This window comes from Salvelinus namaycush, chromosome 16 (assembly GCF_016432855.1).
Source record: "Salvelinus namaycush isolate Seneca chromosome 16, SaNama_1.0, whole genome shotgun sequence".
NCBI lineage: Eukaryota > Metazoa > Chordata > Actinopteri > Salmoniformes > Salmonidae > Salvelinus > Salvelinus namaycush.
In genome coordinates, this window is record NC_052322.1 from 23611290 (window position 1) to 23628413 (window position 17124).

Sequence of the window (17124 nt, forward strand, 5' to 3'; positions counted from 1 at the left end):
GCCGGACTTTGCTGCTCAACATTAGCTGTCAGTTCAGTTGATTTGTTCATGGACTGTGGCTGCCTGCTGGGTGTTTCATTGTTTGGCTCTATACTGCAATTCCATAATTGACAGAATTCTATGGATCTTTGCTGGATCTCCACTCAAATGAGTTTTCTCACTTGGGTTGAAATCTGATATGAAGAGACCCCACATGACGTTCCAGTTTAGGTGGCATTGTTGTTCCCCACAGGAGGATCACTTTACTACGACATAGGCCTACTTTTGTATTTTGGCAAATCCTTTACATGTTGCGTTTTATATTTTTGTGTAATGTATATTCATTTGGGGGCATGTCAAACACATGAAACATTCATGGACATTTAGCTAGCTTACTATTGCTAGCTAGTTTGTCCTGGTAGATGAACATTGGGTTGTTGGTTTTGGGGGTGACCAGAGAGATATACCTGCTGGAGCGCGTGCTACAGGTGGGTGCTGCTATGGTGACCAGCGAGCTGAGATAAGGGGGGACTTTACCTAGCAGGGTCTTGTAGATGACCTGGAGCCAGTGGGTTTGGCGACGAGTATGAAGCGAGGGCCAGCCAACGAGAGTGTACAGGTCGCAGTGGTGGGTAGTATATGGGGCTTTGGTGACAAAACGGATGGCACTGTAATAGACTGCATCCAATTTATTGAGTAGGGTATTGGAGGCTTTTTTGTAAATGACATCACCGAAGTCGAGGATTGGTAGGATGGTCAGTTTTACAAGGGTATGTTTGGGGGTGACCAGAGAGATATACCTGCTGGAGCGCGTGCTACAGGTGGGTGCTGCTATGGTGACCAGCGAGCTGAGATAAGGGGGGACTTTACCTAGCAGGGTCTTGTAGATGACCTGGAGCCAGTGGGTTTGGCGACGAGTATGAAGCGAGGGCCAGCCAACGAGAGTGTACAGGTCGCAGTGGTGGGTAGTATATGGGGCTTTGGTGACAAAACGGATGGCACTGTAATAGACTGCATCCAATTTATTGAGTAGGGTATTGGAGGCTTTTTTGTAAATGACATCACCGAAGTCGAGGATTGGTAGGATGGTCAGTTTTACAAGGGTATGTTTGACAGCATGAGTGAAGGATGCTTTGTTGCGAAATAGGAAGCCGATTCTAGATTTAATTTGGATTGGAGATGCTTAATGTGAGTCTGGAAGGAGAGTTTACCGTCTAACCAGACACCTAGGTATTTGTAGTTGTCCACATATTCTAAGTCAGAGCCGTCCAGAGTAGTGATGTTGGACAGGCGGGCAGGTGCAGGCAGCGATCGGTTGAAGAGCATGCATTTCGTTTTACTAGCATTTAAGAGCAGTTGGAGGCCATGGAAGGAGAGTTGTATGGCATTGAAGCTCGCCTGGAGGGTTGTTAACACAGTGTCCAAAGAAGGGCCAGAAGTATACAGAATGGTGTCGTCTGCGTAGAGGTGGATCAGAGACTCACCAGCAGCAAGGGAGACATCATTGATGTATACAATGTTAGCCTCTGTCTGGTACATTTGATATGATTATTTGTTTCATCTGTTGAAACTAAAATGAACTTCTAGTTTAGTTTCCATGTATTTACTAATGTGTAGTTGATAGCCTCTGTCGGGTACATTTCTATATTTCTACATTGCGTTGTGTATCATCTTGTAGTGGTTTACCGCAGTATGGAAAATTGGCATTATGTATGTTTGTTTGAGAAACGGAACAGCTCAGATGACACTTGTTGGTGCTAATGGTGGTTCTCCTGGGAAGAACATAAGCCTACACGCGTTCTACTGAGTCTTGTTTCAACCCTCTCTCATAGCTGCTGTTTGTGTGAAGAAAACTATCAGCTAGTGATAGAAACTCACTTAATCGACCACTGTTGTCAGGAGATCTGAGAGAGGCTCCTGTGAAAGGCAATCAGGCTAGCTAGCTGTGTTTCTACTTTCCCACCACTCCTCTTCTCACCTGTCTCCCCTTCGCCTCCCCCTTCGCCTCCCTCTCCCCCAGTCATCCTGACAGATGAGGAGGTGCAGAGGAAGAAGGATCTGATCCAGAAGAGGAAGGAGGAGGAGGCGGTGCGGGAGGCCCTGAGACCAAGGCTGAATGACGAGCAGAGCCAGGTCATCGCATCATTGGTGGAGGCACACCACAAGACCTACGACGACTCCTACTCCGACTTCTCACACTTCAGGGTCTGTACTGATCGAAATATGCTTAGCCACTCACGTTCTCACTTTTTTTGCTATATATATTTTATTGCGATATGAAATCACAGCTATTGCATGACATGCATTTAATGTTTTACCATTTTCACTTCAAGTGATTCTGGGTCTGTTGTTTTGTCAATCACTCCCATGTGCACTTTACAAGATAGACAAAATGTATTCTTGTTAAATGCATGTGTTGTGTGTTTGCAGCCCCCGGTGCGAGAGGGCCCAGTAACACGCAGTGCCAGTCGTGCAGCCTCCTTTCACTCGCTGTCAGATGCCTCCTCAGACTCCTTCAACCACTCACCAGGTGAGGGACATATGCTCACGCGCAGACACACAGTATACATGCACCACAATCACATGTTCCATTAACATGATGAGCAAGACTACCCTTGTCGTCATTGACAAGTCTCTCCAAATGTCTTGAGTCAATAAGTATTCAACCCCTTTGTTGAGGCAAGCCTAAATAAGTTCAGGAGTAAAACTGTGCTTAATAAGTTCCATGGACTCTGTGTGCAATAATAGTGTTTTTATAACTACCTATTCTCTGTACCCCACACATACAATTATCTGTAAGGTCCCTCAGTCGAGAAATTAATTTCAAACACAGATTCAACCACAAAGACCAGCGAAAGAAGGGCACCTATTGGTAGAAGGGTAAAATAAAAAATCAGACATTGAATATCTCTTTGAGCATGGTGAAGTTATTACTTATACTTTGGATGTATCAATACACCCAGTCACTACAAAGATACAGGTGTCCTTCCTAACTCAGTTGCCGCAGTGGAAGGAAACCTCTCAGGGATTTCACCATGAGGTCAATGGTGACTATAAAACAGAGTTTAATGGGTGTGATAGGAGAAAACTGAGGATGGATAGTTACTTCCACAATACTAACCTAAATGACAGAGTGAAAAGAAGGAAGCCTGTACAGAATACAAATATTCCAGAACTTGCATTCTGTTTGCAATAAGGCACTAAATGTGGCAAAGAAATTTACTTTATGTCCTGAATACAAATTGTTTAGGGCAAATCCAACACAACACATTCCTGAGTACCATTCTTCATATTTTCAAGCATGGTGGTGGCTGCATCATGTTATGGGTGTTCTTGTCATCGGCAAGGACTAAGAAGTTTTTATTTTAAATAAAAAATAAACTGAATAGAGCTAAGCACAGGAAAAATCCTAAAGGGAAAACCTGGTTGTCTGCTTTCCAAACAGACACTGGGAGACACAACCTTTCAGCAAGACAATAACCTAAAACACAAGGCCAAGTCTACACTGGAGTTGCTTACCAAGATGACGTTGAATGTTCCTGAGTGGCCTAGTTAGTTTTGACATAAATCGGCTTGAAGATCAATGCGTAGACTTGAAAATGGCTGTCTAGCAATGATCAACAACCTTGAGGGAGCTTGAAGAATTTTAAAGATAATGTGCAAATATTGCACAATCCAGGTGTACAAAGCTCTAAGAGACTTACCCAGAATGACTCACAGCTGTAATTGCTGCCAAAGGTGATTGTACCATGTATTGACTCAGGGTGGTGAATACTTATGTAAATTAGATTTCTGTATATACTTTGCATAACATTTGGTAAAATGTATATTTAAAAAGAATCCAGCTGTAACGCAAAAAAAATGGTATCAGTCTAGGGGAATGATTACTGTTACCTCAGTAGGCTATAGGCCTATTTCAATCATATTTAAATACATTTAATGTTCAATAAATTGAGTTCTGTTTTGCTACTTGTATGCTACTGTCTGAATATATTTCATAATGTATAGCCTTTAATGTGTGGTAAGCATTAACATTTTATTGGATAAGCATTAGAGTAAGCTACCTCAATATTTGCAGCTGTAGGTGGTAATATCTCTCTGGGAGCTGATCTGTTGTAGGTCATGTGAATAATACTTATGTTAAGATGAGATTTGAATTGAGAAAGATGATCTGAGAGAAGCACTGCCTTTCTTTCGATCTAATCAGTATCGACACATGCTCCAACAACTCACTTTTACTGTCTGTTCTCTTTGCGTGGTGTTTTGGGAAACGCATGTTATATCTTCGGCTGTTGTAGGGAAGATGCGTCGTTAAAGCACTCATAAGCCTAAGTTACATCACTTTCGGGAAACTGTGCCCTGGAAGAGTTGAATGGCCTTTTGTACCATTTCATTGTAAACCTTTTGCTTCCTTTAGCAACCATTTATTGCCACTGACATCTCTCCCTCGTTCACATTCCCCATGAACTCTTACATTTATCCTTTCTCTTTATTATTGAACACCTCTCTTTCTACCATCTCCATTAAACACCTTTATTCTCTCTCCCTGTGTAGAGTCGGTGGACACCAAGCTGATGAAATTCAGCAGTCTATTGATTATGTACCAGGACAGTGCAGGCAGCCCGGACTCCAGTGAGGACGATGGCTCCAAGTTCTCCATGTTACCCCACCTGGCTGACCTGGTCAGTTACAGCATCCAGAAGGTCATCGGCTTCGCTAAGATGATCCCTGGCTTCAGGTGGGACTCTTTGCATATCATGTGCCTTCTGGTCTGGGGTCAGTTCTACATTTTGCCCACTAATGGTTAAGGTTAGGATTGTACGTAGACGAAAATTCACCCCGGAGCCCTACAATAGTACATTAACCTGTCTGGCCGAGGCGTTCCGCTAGCGGAACTCCTCCCACATTCCACTGAAAAGGCAGAGCGCGAAATTCAAAAAATATTTTTTTGAAATATTTAACTTTCACACATTAACAAGTCCAATACAGCAAATGAAAGATACACATCTTGTGAATCCAGTCAACATGTCTGATTTTTAAAATGTTTTACAGCGAAAACAGCACGTATATTTATGTTAGCTCACCACCAAATACAAAGAAGGACAGACATTTTTCACAGCACAGGTAGCATGCACAAAGCCAACCTAACTAACCAAGAACCAACCAAACTAACCAACAAACAACTTCATCAGATGACAGTCTTATAACATGTTATACAATAAATCTATGTTTTGTTCGAAAAATGTGCATATTTGAGGTATAAATCAGTTTTACATTGCAGCTACCATCACAGCTACCGTCAGAAATAGCACTGAAGCAGCCAGAGTAATTAGACACCAACGTCAAATACCTAAATACTCATCATAAAACGTTTCTGAAAAATACACAGCGTACAGCAAATGAAAGACACAGATCTTGTGAATCCAGACAATATTTCAGATTTTCTAAGTGTTTTACAGCGAAAACACAATATAGCATTATATTAGCTTAGCACAACAGCATTGATTCAAGCCAAACATAGCAACGTAACGTAACATAACGTATAAACCACCAAATATATTAATTTTTTCACTAACCTTCTCAGAATTCTTCAGATGACAGTCCTATAACATCATATTACACAATGCATATAGAGTTTGTTCAAAAATGTGCATATTTAGCGGCACAAATCGTGCTTATACAATGATAATAGTGTCCATAACGTCAAGCAATCTGTCCGGCGCCATCTTGGAACGGCACCTATTCTTATCGAAAACTATTCATAAACTTGACTAAAAAAATACAGGTTGGACAGCAATTGAAAGACAAATTAGTTCTTAATGCAATCGCTGGGTTAAATTTTTTAAATTAACGTAACTGCGCAATACACCGTGCGATAAAGCAAGGCTACACTGCAAGTAATGGAGTCTTATGCATTTGAATTTTTTCAACAGAACAATGAATTATCAGCATAAAGACTGCTTACTATTAGCTGAGCTTCCATCAGAATCTTGGGCAAGGTGTCCTTTCTTCAGAACAATCGTCTTTTGGCTGAAAGATGTCCTCTTGTCCTGTCGAATTAGCCGCTAACGTTAGCCACCCACTGGAGAGGTGCCCAACTAGTGGAAGCGCGTCACAAAGAAATCCAGGAAAATCGCAATAAACTGCTATAAACTGCTATAAGTCGGTTTAAATTAACTACCTTATGATGTCTTTAACACCTATAACGAATAAAAACTTGACCGGAGATATAGAACTACTAAAACGAAAGCGTTTGCAGGACGTCATTGTGATGTCTTCTTGCGCCAGGCGCACCGTTGAAAAGGACGGTACTTCCTGTTCCACGGTCTTATATAAGGTCCCAGATTGCGCAATCCACTCCATTCAAATTCTCACCGCTTACTGACATCTAGAGGAAGGCGTATGCAGTGCATGTACCCTCATAGCTTACATTGGGACTTATAAACTGAACCCAGAACAGGGACCTCGATTTCTGAAATCTCACTCCCTGACAATAAATGTGCTGCAGAATGAGTTCTGTTTCACTCAGAGAAATAATTCAAACGGTTTTAGAAACTAGAGTGTTTTCTATCCAATAGTAATAATAATATGCATATTGTACGAGCAAGAATTGAGTACGAGGCCGTTTAAATTGGGAACGATTTTCCCCCAGAGTGTAAATAGCGCCCCCTATCATCATCAGGTTAAAGGGATTGTGTAGGACCTACACAAATGATTGCTCCACCATATTCTGTATCTTTAATTAGGCAATTACACAACAACATGTTGATCTGTCAGGCTCCTTCTGTCCATTAAGCCTTTAGTAGTTATTTCTGTGGGTGGACGACTTCATTAATTGCATAGCTACAAGCTTTGGTACCGTGTGTTATTGTGTGTGTGTGTGTGTGTGTAAGGCATTTGATAAATACTTAGGACCTCCGGCGGGTACTGCGCAGTGCTCTTCCTGGAATACGCTGGAACAGAGTGATTGCATCACATGACGTGTTCAGTTAAGGTTCCCGATCCATCCCCAGATGTATGCAGTCAGTGAACATGTTGTACAGAACATGCCGTGAATACATATTCACAACAAGTTGTTTCATGTATAACATGTGGTTCCGACAAAGCAGTAATGATGTCCTTGGCATGGGGAAGGGTGTGCCAGACATTTAACATTCATAGACTCACTAGAGTTGATTTACTGCGGGAATGAATCCTCATTCTCAAAATGATTAAATGCGTTAAGGCCAAAGTCAAATATGCATAGGGAAGTGGTAAACTCTCATACTGTGTAAAATTGTACATTTTACTGACCTGCGTTTGAGTCATTCCTGCACCCTCTCCCCAATAGTTGATCTCCATGAACTATCAAAGCCTATGCGCTGTGCTTACAGTACTTATTTAAACTTCGGTCTCAGAAAGCATTCAGGTAAATGGCTGAAACCTGTATTTGTGATGAAGGGTTAGATCACAGGTGTAAACAGATCTCTCTCACCAGCCATATCAGTCGGTGTTGCATTTATTCAGGATTCACATTCAGTTACAGGATCTGTTTAGAATGACCTGGCTGGCTGGCTGTGTTAGTGTGGCTCATGACTCAGTCATTGGCAGGGAGACTGCCTGTTCCCCAGCAGTCAGAGGTGCTGTACGGGCACAGCGGATCAAGATTCCCAGTAATTAGGTGTGCGTGCTGAAAGCAAAACAACTTAATAAATCGGACATACTTTTTCTTATTATTTACCTTCTGCTGGCACCTGTAGCACCAAAACAACTGTAAAAGCTACCCGTCTTCAGTTTGCTAGGGGAAAAAAGTTTTGTTACAACTTATACTTTTCGCACAACACCGTTTGCACATATCCCGATGTATTTAAATGGCTATAGGTTTGAATGGGAAAAATTCTGCTCGCTTCTAGTGACTTGTCTTGTCAAACATTTAAGCTAGAAACGCCTTTCAAATGTGCGAAACGTTCCGGAATAATGTGCTTGTATACAGATTTTTGTAACCATGTAACCATTTGTTTGACATGTACAGACTGACTCAATTTAGTTTGTGAAAAGATTGATACTTTTTGAACTATAACCATTTTACATTTGCATAAGCCCCATATACTTTAAAGGCAAAATTTGGATTCGCCACCGATCTGTCCTCTTTAAAGTGAACTCTGGGAGAGGGGAAAAAATAATAATAACTCAGTTCTTTGTATTCACACTGCTCTTGCTTTTGAATGAGGACTCAACTCTTTTGCCACTTAATTTAACCTATTTTGTGGTCCGAGTCCTCTTTGCATTCTCATTGCTGTGTTTAGAAAGGGACCAATGTCTTAAACATTTTGTCAATGCACTGGGTCTTTACAAAGTGCAGGACAAGCCATTCCATAAGAAAGTGTTATCGGGCAGCTACATATACCTACTTGCATTTTGGAAGCAAATAGATTGCATTATTTTAAAAGTTAAGACATAATAGTTGTAATTGGAAGATATATAATGTAAATATTATTCTTAACAGAATACATAGCAGAAGAATAACTGCAGATTAAATAATGCTGTAATTGAAAAATGTAAACCCAATGTAGGCTACTACCACTTTAAGTGCTAGAATAGATTTTGTAAAAACACACATGGCTTATGATGCTAATAGTATTCACTCAAGCTTACTAAAATATCCCGCTATAATATCTCCACACCTACAAACCACCTCAAAATAGCTCACTGTAACCAGAGAAGAAGAGGCAAAGTGACAATCTGTCTGTGTGAAAATACAAGGTTAACCATTTTTTGTATGGAGGTTAATGGGCAACATAAAATTCAATTGCTAATTTGCTACGAAAGGTTTATTTGATCGAATAGAATTTTTGGTTTCTGTGAATGTGCGCACGTGGCATTACGGCAACTTTGAGACAAACTACTTTATATCTGAGTTGTTCACGCGTGTATCTGCCCTCTCATTGGCTAGAATGTTCCCGACTAATCCTACCGTCTCCCACCTGACTTCCGCCTTTTGCAGATGTATTCCCATAGTTAGAGCAGTCAGTTCAGTATCCTGTTAGTATATAGATAATCTTTGCCAATACTAACCAGTTGGCCTATGAAAACCATATTACTACTGCAGTCACAACCACTACAGTGCGACCATTTTACTTGCATATGTGCCTAAATATTTTGGTGTTAGACCTGGTATTTAAATTTTGGAGCACCAGTGTGACAAAAAAAATGAAGGATTCTAGCTTTATTACCTCAAATATTTTCATTGTGCCCCTAAATTTCTTAGTGTGTGCCTCCATTTTCCTACTACCACTACTCTTTCACAACCATATACTTCAAGACTAGCAAGTACACACATTTACCTCAGGTAATGTCATTTTCTAGTTTGGTGTTAACCTTGGTACAGGTGTGTGAATATGGATGGGGAGAGGGAGAGATGTGGGTGGAGGGGTAGAACAGCATGCCCCTGTGTGCTCCTGCTCAAAAGAAAACAGTGGAATGCCGTCGTCCTGGTAACCATATAATGCATTGTACATCTTGTCCTTCCTATTTCTCTCCTCCCCTAGAACATTCTAGAGAACAGTGCTGATTCACTCATCCTGTCAGAAGACACGCTGTGGGTACAAAAAATAAAAATGAGTGAGATGGAAATAGATTTGTTTTCTTCAGACAATCCTGCAATTCCAGTTTCAAGGATAAGAACTACTTTGTTTTGTTAGGAAGTAAAAGAAAGGCATTGTCCAATGGGCTCAAATTCCAGCCTGGGTATGGTGTTATGCTGATTCCCCCATCTTTTGGTACCAATGGAACCCAATCTTTAAATCTGGACTGAATCGCACAATGGGAGAAACGGGTTCCTATTGCCTCAATTCTTCAGCTGGTATAATAGAAGTCATCTGTGTGATGTGATGATGGGTAAGGGCACCCTGTCACACTGCATGTTTGGCTCAGTACATGTTATTGTGTTTCCAGAGGGCTGACTGCTGAGGACCAGATCGCCCTGCTCAAGTCAAGTGCCATCGAGATCATTATGTTACGCTCCAACCAGTCTTTCAACCTAGAGGATATGTCCTGGAGCTGTGGTGGTAGCCCTGACTTCAAGTACTGCATCAACGACGTCACCAAGGGTGAGACACAGAGGCACACACACTCACACACACACACACACACACACACATATGTAGAGTGCTGTGGAAAAGTATTTGCCCCCTTCCTGATTTCTTATTTTTTTGCACATTTGTCACACTTATGTTTCAGGTCATCAAACACATTTTAATATTACACAAAGATAACCCAAGTAAACACAAAATGCAGTTTTTAAGTGATGATTTTATTTATTAAGGGAAAAAAGCTATCCGAACCTTCATGGCCCTATGTGACAAAGTAATTGCCCCCTAAACCTAATAACTGGTTGTGCCACCCTCAGCAGCAACAACTGCAGTCAAGTGTTTGCGGTAACTGACAATGAGTCTTTCACATCGCTGTGGAGGAATTTTGGCCCACTCTTTGCAGAATTGTTTTAATTCAGCCACATTGGAAGGTTTTCGAGCATGAACTGCCTTTTTAAGGTCACGCCACAGCATCGCAATCGGATTCAAGTCCGGACTTTGACTAGGCCACTCCAGAACATTTTTTTTTTTTTTTTTTTAAGCCGTTCAGAGGTGGACTTGCTGGTGTGTTTTGGATCATTGTTCTGCTGCAGAACCCAAGTGCGCTTCAGCTTGAGGTCACAAACTGATGGCCGGACATTCTCCTTCAGGATTTTTTGGTAGAGAGCAGAATTCATGGTTCCATCAATCACAGCAAGTCGTCCAGGTCCTGAAGCAGCAAAGCAGCCCCAGACCATCATACTACCACCACCATTTTTGACTGTTGGTATGATGTTCTTTTTCTGAAATGCTGTGTTACTTTTATGCCAGATGTAACGGGACGCACACCTTCCAAAAAGTTATACTTTTGTCTCGTCAGTCCACAGAATATTTCCCAAAAGTCTTGGGGATCATCAAGATGTTTTTTTGCCAAAAGTGAGACGAGCCTTTATGTTCTTTTTGGTCAGCAGTGGTTTTTGCCTTGGAACTCTGCCATGGATGCCATTTTTGCCCAGTCTCTTTCTTATGGTTGAGTCATGAACACTGACTTTAACTGAGGCAAGTGAGGCCTGCAGTTCTTTAGATGTTGTTGTGTTTTTTTGTGACCTCTTGGATGAGTCGTCGCTGCGCTCTTGGGGTAATTTTGGTAGGCCGGCCACTCCTGGGAAGGTTCACCACTGTTCCAAATGTTCTCCATTTGTGGATTATGGCTCTCACGTGGTTCGCTGGAGTCCCAAAGCTTTAGAAATGGCATTGTAACCCTTTCCAGACTGAAAGATGTCAATTACTTTGTTTCTCATCTGTTCCTGAATTTCTTTGGATCGCGGCATGATGTCTTGCTTTTTGAGATCTTTTGGCCTACTTCACTTTGTTAGACAGGTTCTATTTAAGTGATTTCTTGATTCAACAGGTCTGGCAGTAATCAGGCCTGGGTGTGGCTAGTGAAATTGAACTCAGCTTTCCAAAAAATGTGATTAACCACAGTAAATTCATGATTTAAGGGGGGGCAATTACTTTGTCACATAGGGCCATGAAGGTTCGGATTGCTTTTTTCCCTTAATAAATAAAATCATCACTTAACTGCATTTTGTGTTTACTTGGGTTATTTTTGTGTAATATTAACATTTGTTTTATCTGAAACATCGAAGTGTGACAAATGTGCAAAAAAATAAGAAATCAGGAAGGGGGCAAATACTTTTTCGCAGCACTGTATATGCAGGGTAAGTCTTTGACATCAGCTGATGTAAGAAGGGCTTTATAAATAAATGTGATTGAAGTCGGAAGTTTACATACACCTTAGCCAAATACATTTAAACTCAGTTTTTCACAATTCCTGACATTTAATCCTAGTAAAAATTCCCTGTCTTAGGTCAGTTAGGATCTCCACTTTATTTTAAGAATGTGAAATATCAGAATAGTAGTAAAGAATGATTTATTTCAGCTTTTATTTCTTTCATCACATTCCCAGTGGGTCAGAAGTTTACATACACTCAATTAGTATTTGGTAGCATTGCCTTTAAATTGTTTAACTTGGGTCAAACGTTTTAGGTAGCCTTCCACAAGCTTCCCACAATAAGTTGGGTGAATTTTGGCCCATTCCTCCTGACAGAGCTGGTGTAACGGAGTCAGGTTTGTAGGCCTCCTTGCTCACACATGCTTTTTCAGTTCTGCCCACAAATTTTCTATAGGACTGAGGTTAGGGCTTTGTGATGGCCTCGCCAATACCTTGACTTTGTTGTCCTTAAGCCATTTTGCCACAACTTTGGAAGTATGCTTGGGGTCATTGTCCATTTGGAAGACCCATTTGCGACCAAGCTTTAACTTCCTGACTAATGTCTTGAGATGTTTTTTCAATATATCCACATAATTTTACTCCTCGTGATGCCATCTATTTTGTGAAGTGCATCAGTCCCTCCTGCAGCAAAGCACCCCCACAACATGATGCTGCCACCCCCGTGCATCACGGTTGGGATGGTGTACTTCGGCTTCCAAGCGTCCCCCTTTTTCCTCCAAACATAACGATGGTCATTATGGCCAAACAGTTCTATTTTTGTTTCATCAGACCAGAGAACATTTCTCCAAAAGGTACGATCTTTGTCCCCATGTGCAGTTGCAACCCATAGTCTGGCTTTTTTTATGGCGGTTTTGGAGCAATGGCTTCTTCCTTGCTGAGTGGCCTTTCAGGTTATATTGAAAGATGGGACTCATTTTACTGTGGATATAAATACTTTTGTACCTGTTTCCCCCCACATCTTCACAAGGTCATTTGCTGCTGTTCTGGGATTGATTTGCACTTTTCGCACCAAAGTACGTTCATCCCTGAGCGGTATGCCGGCTACGTGGTCCCATGGTGTTTATACTTGCGTACTATTGTTTGTACAGATGAACGTGGTACCTTCAGGCGTTTGGAAATTCTTCCCAAGGATGAACCAGACTTGTGGAGGTCTGTAATTTTTCTGAGGTCTTTGCTTGACATCATGGGAAAAATAAATCAGCCAAGAGGAACTGAGTTTGAAGGCAGGCCTTGAAATACATCCACAGGTACACCTCCAATTGACTCAAATGATGTCAAATAGCATATCAGAGGCTTCTAAAGCTATGACAGCATTCTCTGGAATTTTCCAAGCTGTTTAAAGGCTCAGTCAACTTAGTTTATGGAAACATCTTACCCATTGGAATTGGGATACAGTAAATTGTAAGTGAAATTATCTGTCTGTAAACAATTGTTGTACAAAATCCTTGTCTTGCACAAAGTAGATGTCCTAACCGACTTGCCAAAACTATAGTTTGTTAACAAGAAATTTGTGGAGTGGTTGAAAAACGAGATTTAATGACTGCAACCTAAGTGCATGTAAACTTCCGACTTCAACTGTATATATGCATGTATATGTGTATATATACACACACTCTTCACACTACATAATGTGCCTTCAGAAAGTATTCATACACCTTGACTTATTCCACATTTTGTTAGTCGGAATTCAAATTTGATTAAATTGATTTTGTTTCTCACCCATCTACACACAATGCCCAATAATGACAAAGTGCAAACATGTTTTTAGACATATTTGCACATTTATTTTAAATAAAATACAGAAATCTATTTTTTTATTTAACTAGGCAAGTCTGTTAAGAACAAATTCTTATTTACATTGATGGCCTACTAAAAGGCCTCCTGTTTGGCTGGGATTATAAAATAAATACAATATTAATATAGGACAAAACCCACATCACAACAAGTGAGACAACACAACACTACATGGAGACCTAAGACAACAACACAGCATGGTAGCAACATAACAACAACAACAACAACATGGTAGAAACACAAATTGGTAGCTGCATAAAACATGGTACAAAGATTATTGGGCACAGACAACAGCACAAAGGGCAAGAAGGTAGAGACAACAATACATCACACAGTACCAGTCAAGTTTGGATACACCTACTTATTCAAGGGTTTTTCATTATTGTAGAAAACAAATCAAAATATATTTGAGATTCTTCAAAGTAGCCACCCTTTGCCTTGATGACAGCTTTGCACACGCATACAGCCAAAACAACTGTGGAATGGCTTCAAAACAAGAATATGAAAGTCCTTGAGTGGCCCAGCCAAAGCCGAGACTTGAATCCCATTTGAAAATCTATGGAAAGACTTGGAGATTGCTGTTCACCGCCGCTCCCCATTTAACTTAACGGAGCTTGAGAAAATCTGCAAGGAAGAATAGGAGAAAATCCCAAAGCTGATGAGTACATACCCAAGGCGACTCAAAGCGGTAATAGCTGCCCAAGATGCTTTTACACAGTATTGACACACGGTATGAGTAGGCCTACTTATCTAAATTAGATTCCTGCGTTCATTTTTCTAAAAACACGTTTTCACTGTCATTATGTGGTATTGTGTGTAGATGGTTGAAAAAATGAGATGTATATAATATTTTTTTTTTATTCCGGCTGTAACACAACATGTGTTGAGGTATGAATACTTTCTGAAGGCGCTGTAGTTCAATCACTATGTCAAACCACATGAACACACACTTACCCCCTGTCTGCCGCTCCCTGTAGCGGGTCACACTCTGGACCTGTTGGAGCCGCTAGTGAAGTTCCAGGTGGGCCTGAAGAAACTCAGCCTTCATGAGGAGGAACACGTGCTGCTCATGGCCATCTGCCTGCTTTCTCCAGGTATCTACCTGACCGCTGCCATCTGTGCTTGTTCGTATATGCGGTACATGTGTTTTACATGTATGCCTTGTGTGTGCACGCAAGTTCAGCATGTGCTTGGTTATACTGAGTGTACAAAACATTAGGAACACCTGCTGACCAGGTGAAAGCTATGATCCCTTATTGATGTCAATTGTTAAATCCACTTCAATCAGTGTAGATGAAGGGGAGGAAACAGGTTAAAGGAGGATTTTTGAGACAATTGAGACATGGATTGTGTATGTGTGCCATTTACATGGTGAATGGGTAAGACAAAATATTTAAGTGACTTTGAAAGGGGTATTTTTATTTAACCTTTATGTAACTAGGCAAGAACAAATTATTATTTACAATGACGACCTACCCCGGGCAAACCCAGACGATAATGGGCCAATTGTGCGCCGCCCTATGGGACTTCCAATCACGGCCGGTTGTGATACTGCCTGGAATCGAACCAGGGTCTGTGGTGACGCCACTAGCACTGAGATGCAGTGCCTTAGACCACTGTGGCACTCGGGAGCCCCAATGGTAGTAGGTGTCAGGTGCACCGGTTTGAGTGTGTCAAGAACTGCAATGCTGCTGGGTTTTTCACATTCCACAGTGTCCCGTGTGTATCAAGAATGGTCCACCACCCAAAGGACATCCAGCCAACTTGACACAACTGTTGGAAGCATTGGAGTCATCCAGCATGGGCCAGCATCCCTGTGGAACGCTTTCGACACCTTGTATAGTCCATGCCCCGATAAATTGAGGCTGTCCTGAGTGCAAAAGGGTGTGCAACTAAATTTTAGGAAGGTGTTCCTAATGTTTTGTACACTGTATGTTTGTATGGTGTGTTTGTGTGCATTCCCATCTCTTCTTCACTCCTTTTGACAGCCTCTCCCTCCTCCCCTCGATGTAGATCGTCCAGGGGTGCAGGACCACGCTAAGATCGAGGTTCTCCAGGACAGTCTGTCGGAGGTGCTCCAGGCCTACATCAGGGTGAACCACCCGGGAGGACGGCTGCTCTATGCCAGGATGATCCAGAAGCTGGCCGACCTGCGCAGCCTCAACGAGGAGCACTCCAAACAGTACCGCTCGCTGTCCTTCCAGCCCGAGCACAGCATGCAGCTCACCCCGCTGGTGCTGGAGGTGTTTGGAAGCGAGGTGTCCTAGCAGCCACGCCGACCCCCACCACCACACCTCTGGTTGGAAGAGATGGACAGACGATCCCTCCCGTGAGGACCCCCGGGAGTTAATTTGTTGAGTTGCTGGATAGAGGGCTCAGTGATGGAAGGGTCTCTGAGGGGGAATAGCGGAATGGACCGGAAAGTCACACTGTCACAGAAACGGTTTTGGTGGGTTAATCAGGGTATTAAGGGTAAATAGAGGAGGAAGGGGTTTCGATATGGTTGTAATTTCCCGTTCATAAGAAAAAGGGAATTTCGAACAGAATGTATTTATAACTAAACTATAAATATACAGTACCAGTCAAAAGTTTGGATACACCTACTCATTCGAGGGTTTTCTTAATTTTTACTATTTTCTACATTGTAGAACAATAGTGAATACATCAAAACTATGAAATAACACATATGGAATCATGTACTAACCAAAACAATGTTAAACAAATAAAAAATATATTTTATTCTTTAGATTCTTCCAAGTAGTCGGGTGACCCTTTGCCTTAATGACAGCTTTGCACACTCTTGGCATTCTCTCAACCAGCGTCACCTGGAATGCTTTTCCAGCAGTCTTGAAAGAGTTCCCACATATGCTGAGCACTTGTTGGCTGCTTTTACTTCACTCTGCGGTTCAACTCATCCCTAACCATCTCAATTGGGTTGAGGTCGGGTGATTGGGGAGGCCAGGTCATCTGATCCAGCATTCATCATTCTCCTTCTTGGTCAAATAGCCCTTACACAGCCTGGGTGTGTTTTGGGTCATTGTCCTGTTGAAAAACAAATGATAGTCCTATTAAGTGCAAACCAGATGGGATGGTGTATCGCTGCAGAATGCCGTGGTAGCCATGCTGGTTAAGTGTGCCTTGAGTTCTAAATAAATCACGACAGTGTCACCAGCAAAAGATCCCCACTCTATCACACCTCCTCCTCCATGCTTCACGGTGGGAACTACACATGCGGAGATCATCCGTTCACCTACTCTGCGTTTCACAAAGACACGGCGGTTGGAACCAAAAATCTAAAATTTGGACTCATCAGACAGATTTCCACCGGTCTAATGTCCATTGCTTGTGTTTCTTGGCCCAAGAAAGTCTCTTCTTATTACTGGTGTCCTTTAGTTGTGGTTTCTTTGCAGCAATTTGACCATGAAGGCCTGATTCAGGCAGTCTGCTCTGAACAGTTGATGTTGAAGTCTTTTACTTGAACTCTGTGAAGCATTTATTTGGGATGCA

At 41.8% G+C, this 17124-nt stretch overlaps 1 protein-coding gene across 1 annotated transcript in view; it reads left to right on the forward strand.

Annotated features, from left to right (window-relative positions):
- Positions 1-16249, forward strand: part of LOC120061205 (vitamin D3 receptor A-like) — an 81898-nt gene extending 65649 nt beyond the window's left edge. The window contains exons 4-9 of the mRNA XM_039010830.1: positions 2000-2184; positions 2410-2509; positions 4534-4717; positions 9913-10067; positions 14595-14711; positions 15631-16249. Of these exons, the coding sequence (XP_038866758.1) occupies positions 2000-2184; positions 2410-2509; positions 4534-4717; positions 9913-10067; positions 14595-14711; positions 15631-15884 (995 nt within the window). The 3' untranslated portion in view covers positions 15885-16249. The remainder of the gene's footprint in view (positions 1-1999; positions 2185-2409; positions 2510-4533; positions 4718-9912; positions 10068-14594; positions 14712-15630) is intronic.
- The last annotated feature ends 875 nt before the right edge of the window (positions 16250-17124 follow it).